Source organism: Ipomoea nil, unplaced genomic scaffold (assembly GCF_001879475.1).
Source record: "Ipomoea nil cultivar Tokyo-kokei standard unplaced genomic scaffold, Asagao_1.1 scaffold1334, whole genome shotgun sequence".
In the NCBI taxonomy this organism is placed as follows: Eukaryota; Viridiplantae; Streptophyta; class Magnoliopsida; order Solanales; family Convolvulaceae; genus Ipomoea; species Ipomoea nil.
In genome coordinates, this window is record NW_017617762.1 from 549,186 (window position 1) to 561,218 (window position 12,033).

Sequence of the window (12,033 nt, forward strand, 5' to 3'; positions counted from 1 at the left end):
CTAAAAATTCGAAATAATATTATTTTTACTTCATTATTGCTTGTTTATATTGATTTTTATTTTTTCAATGATTTTTTTATCCCTAACTTTCTCTAATTCTCCCTAAATACATGAACAAAGCAAATTTTTCATCATCAAATTTTAGTATATGTTTCAAAATATTCATATAAATACTTATATATTTTGATTTTTATTCTTTTTATGTTTATATTCGTAATATATATTTTTCCTATTTTTAACAAGTTACTACGAATAGCGAACTACTGTTCGCAACAACAATTTGGGGTTGCAAACAGTAGCACCTTCTTGTTGTTCGAAGTCTCTTATTGCAAATAATAGTTCTATGCATGATTCCTAGCAATATATCAAGTATAATTATATATATATATATATATATATATATATATATATATATATATATATATATATATATATATATATATATATATATATATATATATTATAAATATTAATTTTTTTTTATTTTATGCAACTTGTAATTATATTTTTAAATATTTTATTTGATCAATTTTTTTAATAAATTTTATTATTCAATATTGTTATGAATTTCTAATGAAATAAATTTGTTTTTTTATGTTTATTAATAATATATATAAATAATTAGCATATAAGTCTCAACCTACATACTATGGCGATAAATAATAATGTTGATGTAGGTGAAGAACTATATAATAAGAAAATTTTATGATATATTATAAATGTTTTGTAAGAAAATTATATAAATGATAAGAATCAAAATCATTGAAAGTTTGTAAGGATGTATTCAATTTAGAATTTCAATGACTTTTGTAGACATTTCAAAATAAAAAGTTGATAAAAGCCTATGAATGTTTTTTATATAGACTTTTATAGAGTCTTATAAAGTTTTAAAAAGTTTTAAACGACTCTATGGAAGTCAATTAAAGTTTATTAAAATCTATCATTTTAAAAGTCTTTAAAACTCTACAAAAGTCATGATTGAATACCCTCTTAGAGATAGATTTTTCACTCCTAGAGTGCTCGCTTTAATTTGGAAGTTGAGATAATATGAGAAAAACTAAATATTTCTATTAGAAGTGCTTGCAAAACTAGCAGCCAAACACTCCCAAGCTTTTTAAGAGGAGGCAATTGATCCACAATATGAGAGGTTGAATCACATCCGAGAGAAGAACACTAACAATAGTTTGATCATGACGAAATTAAACCAAATGGTGTAGCAAGGATTGGATGATAATGTTTTGGCTGCATCAATGAATTTAGTAGAAATTGCGAGTGTTTCGTCAACATAACCTACAACAATGAGCCCTATATGAGCATACTTGATTGTTTTTTACTACATCGATCGAGAAATTAGAGGAGTTGAGTTTAATGAGAAGTGGGTGAGAGCTATCAATTGGATAACTATGGTGCTTGTAGTAGCCGCGATTAGAGGATGATTTGTTATTCAGTTTCAACAAAGCAGAGATACATGAGAGTATATCAAACTATATATACCACTAATATCTCCTAACTAATAGCCTAGTCACCTGAGACTTATTCTATTACAATATAACACTAGACTAAGATAATAATAATAATAATAAATGTAACAATAATAATATCACTAACACACCCCCTCAAGCACAAGGTTGGTGAGGCACCACATTGAGCTTGGCCCGAAGAGTAGAAAAACGCGGTCCCGGCAAAGGTTTGGTGAAGACATTGGCACTCTGATCTTTGGTTGACACAAAATTAACCACAAAGTCCCCAGACGCAACCTTGTCACAAACGAAATGATAGTCGATCTCAACGTGTTTCGTTCGACCATGAAAAACTGGGTTGGCACAGAGGTACGTGGCACCCAAGTTATCACACCAAATACTGAATGGTTGCCCGTTATGCAGTCCTAGCTCGCGTAATAAAGAGACTACCCAAGTAACTTCAGCAGCGACATCAGCCAAAGCTTTGTATTCTGCTTCAGTAGAGGAATGAGCCACGGTGCGCTGCTTCCGGGACTGCCAAGAGATGATATTGTCCCCCAGGAATACAACATAGCCACTGGTGCTTTTCATGTCTGTAGGACAACCAGCCTAGTCGGAGTCTGAATATGCATGTATGGTAGTAGTCGGTGAAGGCGTGATCCGTAATCCAAAAGCAAGAGTACCCTTGACATAGCGCAACACACGCTTAACCAGGGCCCAATGGTCGACAGTCGGAGAATGCATAAACTGGCACAGCCGATTGACTGCGAAGGAGAGGTCCGGCCGAGTGATTGTGAGATACCACAGTGCCCCTACTATGCGGCGATACTGTGTCGGGTTATCAAATAGTTCATCAGACGGAGTGACTGCTTTAGTAACAGCAGCTGGTGTAGCAAGGGGCTTGCAATCGACCATCCCAGCTCGGCCAAGTAAGTCCGTCATGTAACGCCGCTGCTAAAGAACCATACCACCTTCTGCCTCAACTGTCTCAATGCCCAAAAAGAAGCCTGGTTTGCCTAGGTCCCGGATTTTGAAGGCAGATGCAAGGCGAGTAAGGAGAGATTTGACCAAGCTGGCGTCGCTTCCCATCATGATGATGTCATCTACGTAGACCAGTAAAAACACCTTTGACCCGCCGGTGGTGTTGTAAAATAGAGAAACATCTGTCTTGGACGAAGAGAAACCTGCAGATATTAAGAAGTCGTGAAGCCGCTTGAACCACGCCCTGGGTGCCTATTTGAGGCCATAGAGCGAGCATTTCAAGTGGCAAACATGGTCAGGATGAGCTGGGTCGTCATACCCCGGTGGCTGTTTCATGTACACTGTCTCAGCCAAGTGGCCGTTCAGGAAGGTATTGTGGACATCCAACTGCCGTAGGGTCCACTTGTGAGAGACAGCCAATGAGAATAGGATACGGACCGTAGTGGGTTTGACCACCGGACTAAAAGTGTTGAAGAAGTCCCCTCCGGCAACTTGATTAAATCCTTTGGTGACTAGACGTGCCTTGTAACGCTCCACAGACCCGTCTGCAGTGCGTTTGGTATGGAATACCCATTTGCACCCAATGATGTTCATGGTAGGCTCAGGTGGTACAAGTGTCCAGGTGTTATTGTGGAGCAGGGCATTGAATTCCTGGTCCATAGCATCCCGCCACTGTGGATGCCCTACAACTTGGGAATAGCACGTGGGATCAGTCGTTGTAGTGAGGGCCTGAAATTCTTCATTAGTGCCCCGATTCATGTGCCGAAGCCGCATGACGTGCCCCCTGTCTGGGGGTTGCACCTGAGCAGTGCGCTTCCGAGCCCGAGGTGGGGGCGTGTGTGCAACGGCTAAGCAATGTGGCTCCTGAGCAAGTGGGACAGCCTCAGTGACTGGTGTGGGACCCGTGTTGGGTGGCGGGGCCTACTGCATCAGTCCTGTATTAAAAGGAAACACACATTCGTCAAATCGCACATGGCGACAGATATAGGTTTTCCCACTGAATAGATCCATACATCTGTACCCCCTATAGGACGGTGGGTAACCTAGGAAGACGCACGGGGTGGAGCGATACTCTATCTTATGCTGATTGTAAGGCCGAAGATAGGGATAACACTGACACTCGAAGACACGAAGAAATTGATAGGGTGGTGGCTTTTTGTATAGACGAGAGTACGGACTTTCAGAATTGAGGACTTTAGTTGGGAGGTAGTTTATTAGGCACGTGGCAGTTTCAAAGGCGAAGTCCCAAGGTCACGTCGCCGGAGACGCAACGTTCGCCTGCGTAGGTGGTTGAGTGGAGTACCGTTTGTAACAATAAACGGCAGTGTGGCCCTGAGCTCTGGAAATTTGACACCGTGGGGGACCCAGGCCGCCGCGTCCACCGCGGCCGTTGTTGCTGTTACGGCTTCCGCGGCCTCCTCGCCGTCCACCACTGCCATGCGAATTGCCATGGCCACCACGACCACGACCGGCATAGAGCGCCGCATGCGATGCCACTGGAACACCATCTCCCGCCGGTAGATAGTCGTCGGCGAGAATGAAGTCAGCAGCTTGGAGGTAGTCGGCCAATTGCGGGAGTGTCACCGGCGAATTGGCGGTGAGAGAAGCTGCATAAGACCTGTACTCCGGTCGAAGGCCTCTCAGCACGTACAAGTTCTGTTCTGCAAGCGACAAAGGCTGCCCGACCTGTGCAAGCGCGGCGACGAGGAGTTCCGCTTTGCCGAGGTAATCTGTCGGCGTCGAGTTTCCTTGTCGAAGAGATTGAAATTGCCCCAGCAAGTTGAGGCTTCTTGCTTGGGTGTTGGAGCCTAACGTCGTTCAGATGGGTCGCCAAACCTCAGCCACGGTGTTCCAGCCAACCGCAAGGTGGAGAACCTCGTCGGACATTGACAAGATGAGAAGGGAAAGGATCGATGGATCCTGTTGAATCCAGGCATTGTGTGCCGGATTGGGTGTTGATTCCGCCGTGGTCGCGCTAGAATTGGAGTCGCCGGAGGGTGGAGAGACAATGGTCAGAGGAGGGCACGGTAAACTGCCATCCACGAAGCCGATGAGATCCTGTCCACGTAGAAACGGAATGAGCTGGGTACGCCAGAATAAGAAGTTTCTGGACGTTAACTTCATGGAGATGAAGTGATGAGCTCCCGTTAACGGGTTGGTGCCGGTCGGGGATGAGCCGCCGGCGGCGGAAATGGTCCTCTCGGAGGAGTTCGACGACATGGTGGCGGTGGGTCTCGGTTGGTTTTCCGATCAAAGAGGAAAGAGGGAGGATCGACTTGGCTGATACCAAATTAGAGAATGATTTGTTATTCAGTTTCAACAGAACAGAGATACAGGAGAGGATATCAAACTATACCACTAATATCTCCTAACTAATAGCCTAGTCACTTGAGACTTATTCTATTACAATATAACACTAGATTAAGATAATAATAATAAATGTAACAATAATAATATCACTAACACCGCCATGGAGATATAGGATTAGGAAAAAAAAAAAAAAAACAACTTGTGATACGTTAGTCAATTGACGAATAACAAATGAAAACAACAGATTTTTTTCCTCTTCAGACAATCACAATAAATAACAAATGATTATAAAATATAGGCCATGATAATTCGCCAATATGTCTTAGTCCCTTCCATATGACTTAGGGGGGTGTATTCAATCCAGACTTTTAAAGAGTTTTAAAGACTTTTAATGACTTTCAAAGTTTGGGGGTATTCAATTTAGACTTTTAAAGACTCTTTAGAAGTCTACCAGTATTCGATTCAGACTTTTCAAAAGTCTTTAAAAGTATACTTGTATTCGTTTCAGACTTTTATAGAGTCTGTAAAAGTCTACTGGTATTCAAATATTTATCAACTTTCATAGACTCTATCAGAATAGGATTTCTGTGGACTTTTTCTTCATTAATATAAATAGATGAAATCCGACCCTCCAACCCCAAACTTTTCAATTTCTCTATAGACTTTTATCTCTATCTCAACCAGATAAATTTTTCATCAATTTCTACCAAAATTTACGGTACGTTTCAAACTTTTCATTAAACTATACTTTATATATATTTTTTTTTATTTATACAATTTTGTTTTGCTGCTGTGAACAGCAAGCTTGCTGTTCACAGCTGCTGTTCGCAGCAGATTTTTTAAACTGCTTAAATCTGTTGCGAACAGAAGCAAGCTGCTGCTGTTCGCAACAGATTTTTAATATGCTTAAGTTTTGTTGTTGTTTTCATCAGAAATTTTTTTACCGATGAGTGTCGTAGTGATGAGTTTCCAGTTGACCTAAATAATGATGAATCTGTTTCACCTTTACCGATGAATGATGTAGATAATTTTGAACAACTATTTGAAACTCATGAACAACAACGAGAACATGCCAATGAATGGAGGGCTAAAATAGCTTTGGATATTGGAGAGATACCCAACAAGGTGAAATCAATTCCAATCAAAGATAGTTGTACTAGCAAGATGAATATTTTAATTTGTAATTTTTCATTTTATTTTTGTGACAATCAATATATATATTTTTTTGCAATACATTAGTTTATTTATGGTTTATAAAAATATATTTTTGTAAGAAAATTATAAATAATGTATTAATAAAAGTAATGAAATGTTTGTAAGGGTGTATTCAATTTAGAGTTTTAATGACTTTTGTAGACTTTTTAATATGAAAAAGTTTTTAAAAGTCTATAAATGTTGGTCCTATAGATTTTTAAAGACTCTTACAGAGTTGATGAAAGTTTAAAAGATTCTATGAAAGTCTACAAAAGTCATTTAAAATCCATCACTTTAAAAGTCTTTGAAACTCTTTAAAAGTCTTGATTGAATACACCCCCTTTAAATATTTGCTTTGAATTAGATTCATTAAGATAAAGTCCTATCAAACCCTTATACTTTCTCGTAGCACTTACCAATTCATTCAATTTCATTGTTTGTACACTTGAGTATGTTTTGTGGTATCAAAATCACCCATCCTTGCATAAATGTAGCATTTTCATCCTCCACAGATTATAATTTAAAAGTATTTTTTGATTGAAACAATACATTACTACATATAACCATTTCTCTCTCTCTCTCTCTCTCTCTCTCTCTCTATATATATATATATATATATATATATATATATATATATATATATATATATATATATATATATATATATATATATATATATATACACTTTACAATTATATTATTAGTTTACAAGTATTTTTTTGAAAACTAAAGGAAAAGCTTGTATTAAATTAAGTGTGCAATACAACTGGGAATAGAAATAGACAAACTAGAAACGCCAGTATGAGAACGAGCATCCCTCGCAAGAGCGTGGGCTAACTTATTCACTGACCGAGAAATGTAACTAAAAGACACCACTTGACAACTTGACAATCAGTAAAAACCTGAATTCTTGTGAGACCTTTCTCTCTTGACCAAGAAAGGGTTTCCTTCACAGCAAGCGCCTCAGCCAGATGGGGATCGTTTAGGCATCGAAGCGGACCACAAAACAAGTATCAGTATGTCAATTATCAGTTTACAAGTATTTGTTTATTAACTTAACCACAATTTTTTAAAGAAAAAAAAAAAAACCGCCACACAAAACAACGAATTGAAGAACAATCAGTATGTCTACTAAATAGTAAATATACTTGTATTCAATGTCCAAATACAACACTCATTCACACGGAGCGTTATGCTGTGCAACCGTGTGCACCATACAAGGTGTACACGGAATTGGATCCATAATTTCTATATTATAGATTCATAATTTCTATACTATAGATTCATAATTCATAAACTATAGATTCATAATTCCTACTGTAGATTCATAATTTCTAAACTGTAGATTCATAATTTCTATACTGTATAGTTATCAAATTACGAATATATAGTTCAGTGATTTGTGAATACAGAGTTCAACAAATTGGGAATATGAACATTCAAAAAATTTTGAACATAGAGTTTTGTAACTGTGAATATAGAGTTCAATAATTATGAATCTATAGTATAGAAATTATGAATCCAATTCTGTGTGCACCATGCATAGTTCACACAGTTGCACAACATAATTTGCCCATTCACACAGTGCATGTATATTAGGGATGTGAATCTTAGCCTGAAATTGATGAGTTGATCTGATAAGATCGAAAAACTTTAGAGATCGAAATATTTTTACACAATAAAAAATCAATTCGATAAGCCTGAAACTGATAAGCTCAATGGCTCGAACAGGCTAGCCTAAAATTTAGTGGTTATTAGCTCGATAGCCTGAGCTAGACAAATTATATCGTGCACCGCGGTGCATAATCAATTATGCACCGCGCATCAAAACGACGTCGTTTTATTTAATGAAAAGACACATAATTTTCGCAAAAAATAACTTTGTTCTTTAGTTTCATTTTGTATACACTGCAGTTTCAGTTCAACACAACTACAGTTTCATTTCGTTATAACTACAGTTTCATTCAATATTTATACGCTCAAATATGTGAAAATGTTATTTAATTTTATTTTATATACACTATAGTTTCATTAAAACACAACTACATGATCATTTCAATATAATTACAGCTTCATTGTACAATATACACTCAAATATGTGAAATGTTATTCAGTTTCATTTTATATATACTGTAGTTTCATTTCACCACAACTACAGTATCACTTTGATATAACTGCAGTTTCATTTGATAATATAAAAATAATACGTGAGACACTGTCGGTTTAGACACACTGTAGTGTCACTCCGTTATAACTGCAGAAACAGCATCATTTTGACGCACGGTGCATAATCGATTATGCACCGCGGTGCACGATATAACGACTGCCTGAGCTACTTAAAGCTATTCTTTGTTAGAGAGGTGATGTTGAACAAATATATATACATGGAGTTTATATGTCAGTTCATCTTTAGTATTTTTATTAATTTTTTAAAAATAAAATTTTAATAAACATATTAATAAATTTATTACAAAATATAATATTTTTATTAATAATTTTCATCTCCTATGCCTGATAGAAGATCGGCACTCTGGATCGCGATTGATGGGTCAAGAGACGGAGATCTAGGGCCAGCGGAAAAAATCGCGGCCGACGTCCGCACTACAGAAAGTGAACGACGGTCATCTCCCACCGGCAAAACGACCTCGGACGATCGCGATAAACTAGTTACCACCTCCAATTCTCCTTGCGAATATGTAGAGCAAAGTACTGATAATGATTAGAGAAGGTGAATCGATCATTAACAGAATAATAGGAAATACAGAGTTATATCCTATAACAAAGAATTTCCTATGTCTGAGTAATAGCATCTAAGTATAACTACTGTAGACTAATCTATTACCACATAAATACAACCATATACTATACAAATAATAATAATATGGAAATAACAGCTATACTAATACACCCCCTCAAGCACAAGGTTGGAGAGCCTCCACATTGAGCTTGTCACGTAGAGCAGCGAAGCGCGGCCCAGGTAGAGGCTTCGTGAAGATGTCAACTATCTGATCCGTAGTAGAAACATAATTGAGGATGAAATCCCCGGAAGCTACCTTGTCCCGTACAAAGTGATAGTCAATCTCGACGTGTTTCGTCCTGTCATGAAAAATCGGATTGGCACACAGATACGTGGCACCAAGATTGTCACACCATAGCGTCGTAAGGTGACCCGAATGTAGGCCCAGTTCCCGTAACAACGAAACAACCCAGGTTACCTCGGCGGATACATCGGCAAGAGCTTTGTACTCCCTTCCGTGGACGATCGGGCTACCATACGTTGCTTCTTAGATAACCATGACACCAGGTTCGAACCCAAGTAAACCGCAAAACCACTCGTACTCTTCCTGTCTATCGGACACCCAGCCCAGTCAGAGTCGGAAAAGGCATGAATAGTAGTTGACAAAGACGGTGTGAGTCGTAGCCCAAAGTCAAGTGTCCCCTTGATGTAGCGTAGGAGACGTTTGACCAGGGCCCAGTGATCGATCGTTGGAGAGTGCAAGAACTGACACAGTCGATTGACAGCATAAGATAAGTCAGGCCGAGTAATGGTCAAATACTGTAACGCCTCCACAATGCGCCGATACTGCGTTGCGTTATCAAACAGTTGTTCGGAGGGTGTAACTGCCTTTGTAACTGCAGCGGGTGTAGCAAGAAGCTTACAGTCTAGCATCCCAGACCGTCCCAGTAGATCTTTCATATAACAGCGTTGTGATAGAATTATACTCGTGCCTGCAGTGATGGTTTCAATCCCGAAAAAGAAACTTGGTGAACCAAGATCACGGATTTTGAAGTGTGTTTACAAGTTGTGGATTGTTGCCCATAATTATAATGTCGTCGACATAGACCAATAAGAACACACGAGACTCTCCTGCAGTATAGTAAAAAAGAGAAACATTCATCTTGGATGAGTTGAACCCTGCAGACAACAAGAAATCATGAAGTCGTTTAAACCATGCCCGGGGGGACCTGTTTCAAGCCATAAAGCGACCTTTGGAGATGACAGACATGTTCTGGGTTTGCTGGGTCTTCATAACCCGGTGGTTGCTTCATGTAAACGGTTTCTGCCAGATGACCGTTCAAAAAGGCATTATGAACATCTAACTGGTGGAGAGTCCAACCGTTTGAGACAGCTAGAGAAAGAAGCATACGGACCGTGGTCGGTTTGACCACAGGACTGAAAGTGTCAAAGAAGTCTTCTCCTGCGACTTGATTGAACCCTTTGGCAACAAGGCATGCCTTGTGCCGCTCTATCGAACCATCAGCGGTGCGTTTGGTACGAAACACCCATTTACAGCCAATTATATCCATGTGGGGTTCGGGCGGTACAAGTCGCCAGTTGTTATTGTAGAGTAAAGCATTAAACTCCTGGTCCATTGCTTCACGCCAATGTGGGTGTCCCACTACTTGAGAGTAACACGTGGGATCTGTGGACACATTAAGGGCCTGAAAAGGCTCATCTGTACCCCGTGTCATGTGACGGAGACGCATGACGTGGTCCCTGACTTGTGGTTGGGCTCGGGCCTTGCGAGTCCTCACCGGAGCAGTATTAGTAATTGCAAGCCGTGGTGATTCATGTGCTAGTGGTACGGGTTCATCTGAACTCGGTGTTGGCCCATCTGAGCTCGGTATTGGGCTCGGTGTTGGCCCATGTGGTGGAGCATGAGCTACAAGTGGTGCTACGGCCCATTGTAGTTGTGGCGGTATAACACCCTTGTGTGCAGGATCTGTAGAAAAAGGAAAAACAGATTCGTCAAATCGGACATGACGACAGATGTAGGTTTACCCGCTTGTCATGTCAAGGCATCTGTATCCCCTAAAGGAGATAGGGTAACCTAGGAATACACATGGGGCCGAGCGATACTCAATCTTGTGCCTATTATATGGGCGAAGATATGGGTAACACCGGCACCCGAAGACACGAAGAAACGTATAGGGGGGAGAATTTTTAAAGAGACGAGTATATGGACTTTCAAATTGTATGGTCGAAGAGGGTAGGAAGTTAATTAAACTGGTTGTAGTTTCAAACGCAAAGTCCCAGTATTGATGGGGTACGTTGCCTTGGGCAAGAAGGGCGAGGCCGGTTTCGACGATGTGTCTATTCCGACGCTCTACCCTCCCGTTTTGTTCATGTGTATAGGTACACGATTGACAGTGGTTTATGCCCAATTTTTAAAAAGTTGTGTGTAGTTTTCGGTACTCACCCCCTAAATCAAATTGAATAGACTTGATAGAACGCGCAAATTGGCGCTCTACCAACACACGAAACGACTCGAAGGCTTTATATATGTCTGATTTTATCCGTAACGGATAAAACCAGCAGAATCTGGAAATATCATCTACAAATAATAAAAAGTAACGAAAACACTAGTTGATATTACAGGAGGCGGACCCCAAATGTCCGTGTAAATCAAATCTAATACATTTTCGCTACTATGAGAGACATTGTCTAATTTGAAACGTGATGATTTGCCAAGGTGACACAGGGCTCATGACTCAACCGGTTCAGCAACTTTTGAGAACTTTATTCTGAACAAGCTTATGTAGATGACCGAGCCTGCGATGCCAAACAGTGGGATTGGCACAGGAACTTATAAACGCGAAACCTGACCGAGACAGCGGGAGCTTGTACATACCACCTGTGGTGGGACCCCTAAGCAGAACCACTTTGGTTGTGGAATCCTTCACAAAAAAACAAGAATTGTGAAATTCAAAAAAAACATTATTATCAGTAGTAAATTTATGTACTGATAAAGAGGTACAAATAAATTCGGGACATGTAAAATATTGGTTAATTTTAGAGATTTTGACGCGGATGGGATTGATGCATGACCGACTCGCGAGATTGCCATACCTGCGCCATTTCCAACCCAAAGGACATCAGGTCCCCCATACTCATCAGATTGCGCCATCATCCCTGCATCCGGAGTAGCATGCGCGGTGGCTCCGGTATCCGGATACCAGCCGTCGCTCGGAGGTGATGCTGCCGCCGGTGGTTCGCCGGAGAGCGCTACATGAGCCTGCGCCGGCGGTTGGTTCGTGTACCTTTTGTAGCAGTATACCGCGGTTTGGCCGTGTGACCAGCATATCT

The 12,033-nt window shown here is 40.0% G+C and overlaps 2 protein-coding genes across 2 annotated transcripts; both read right to left on the minus strand.

Moving 5' to 3' along the window:
* Window positions 1–2,069: 2,069 nt before the first annotated feature.
* LOC109185558 (uncharacterized mitochondrial protein AtMg00810-like) lies at window positions 2,070–2,402 on the minus strand. The gene has a single exon (XM_019335497.1). It carries the CDS (start codon window positions 2,400–2,402, stop codon window positions 2,070–2,072), a length of 333 nt encoding a protein of 110 aa, XP_019191042.1.
* Window positions 2,403–9,156: 6,754 nt separating this feature from the next.
* On the minus strand, window positions 9,157–9,642 carry LOC109185559 (uncharacterized mitochondrial protein AtMg00810-like). The gene has a single exon (XM_019335498.1). It carries the CDS (start codon window positions 9,640–9,642, stop codon window positions 9,157–9,159), a length of 486 nt encoding a protein of 161 aa, XP_019191043.1.
* Window positions 9,643–12,033: the final 2,391 nt, after the last annotated feature.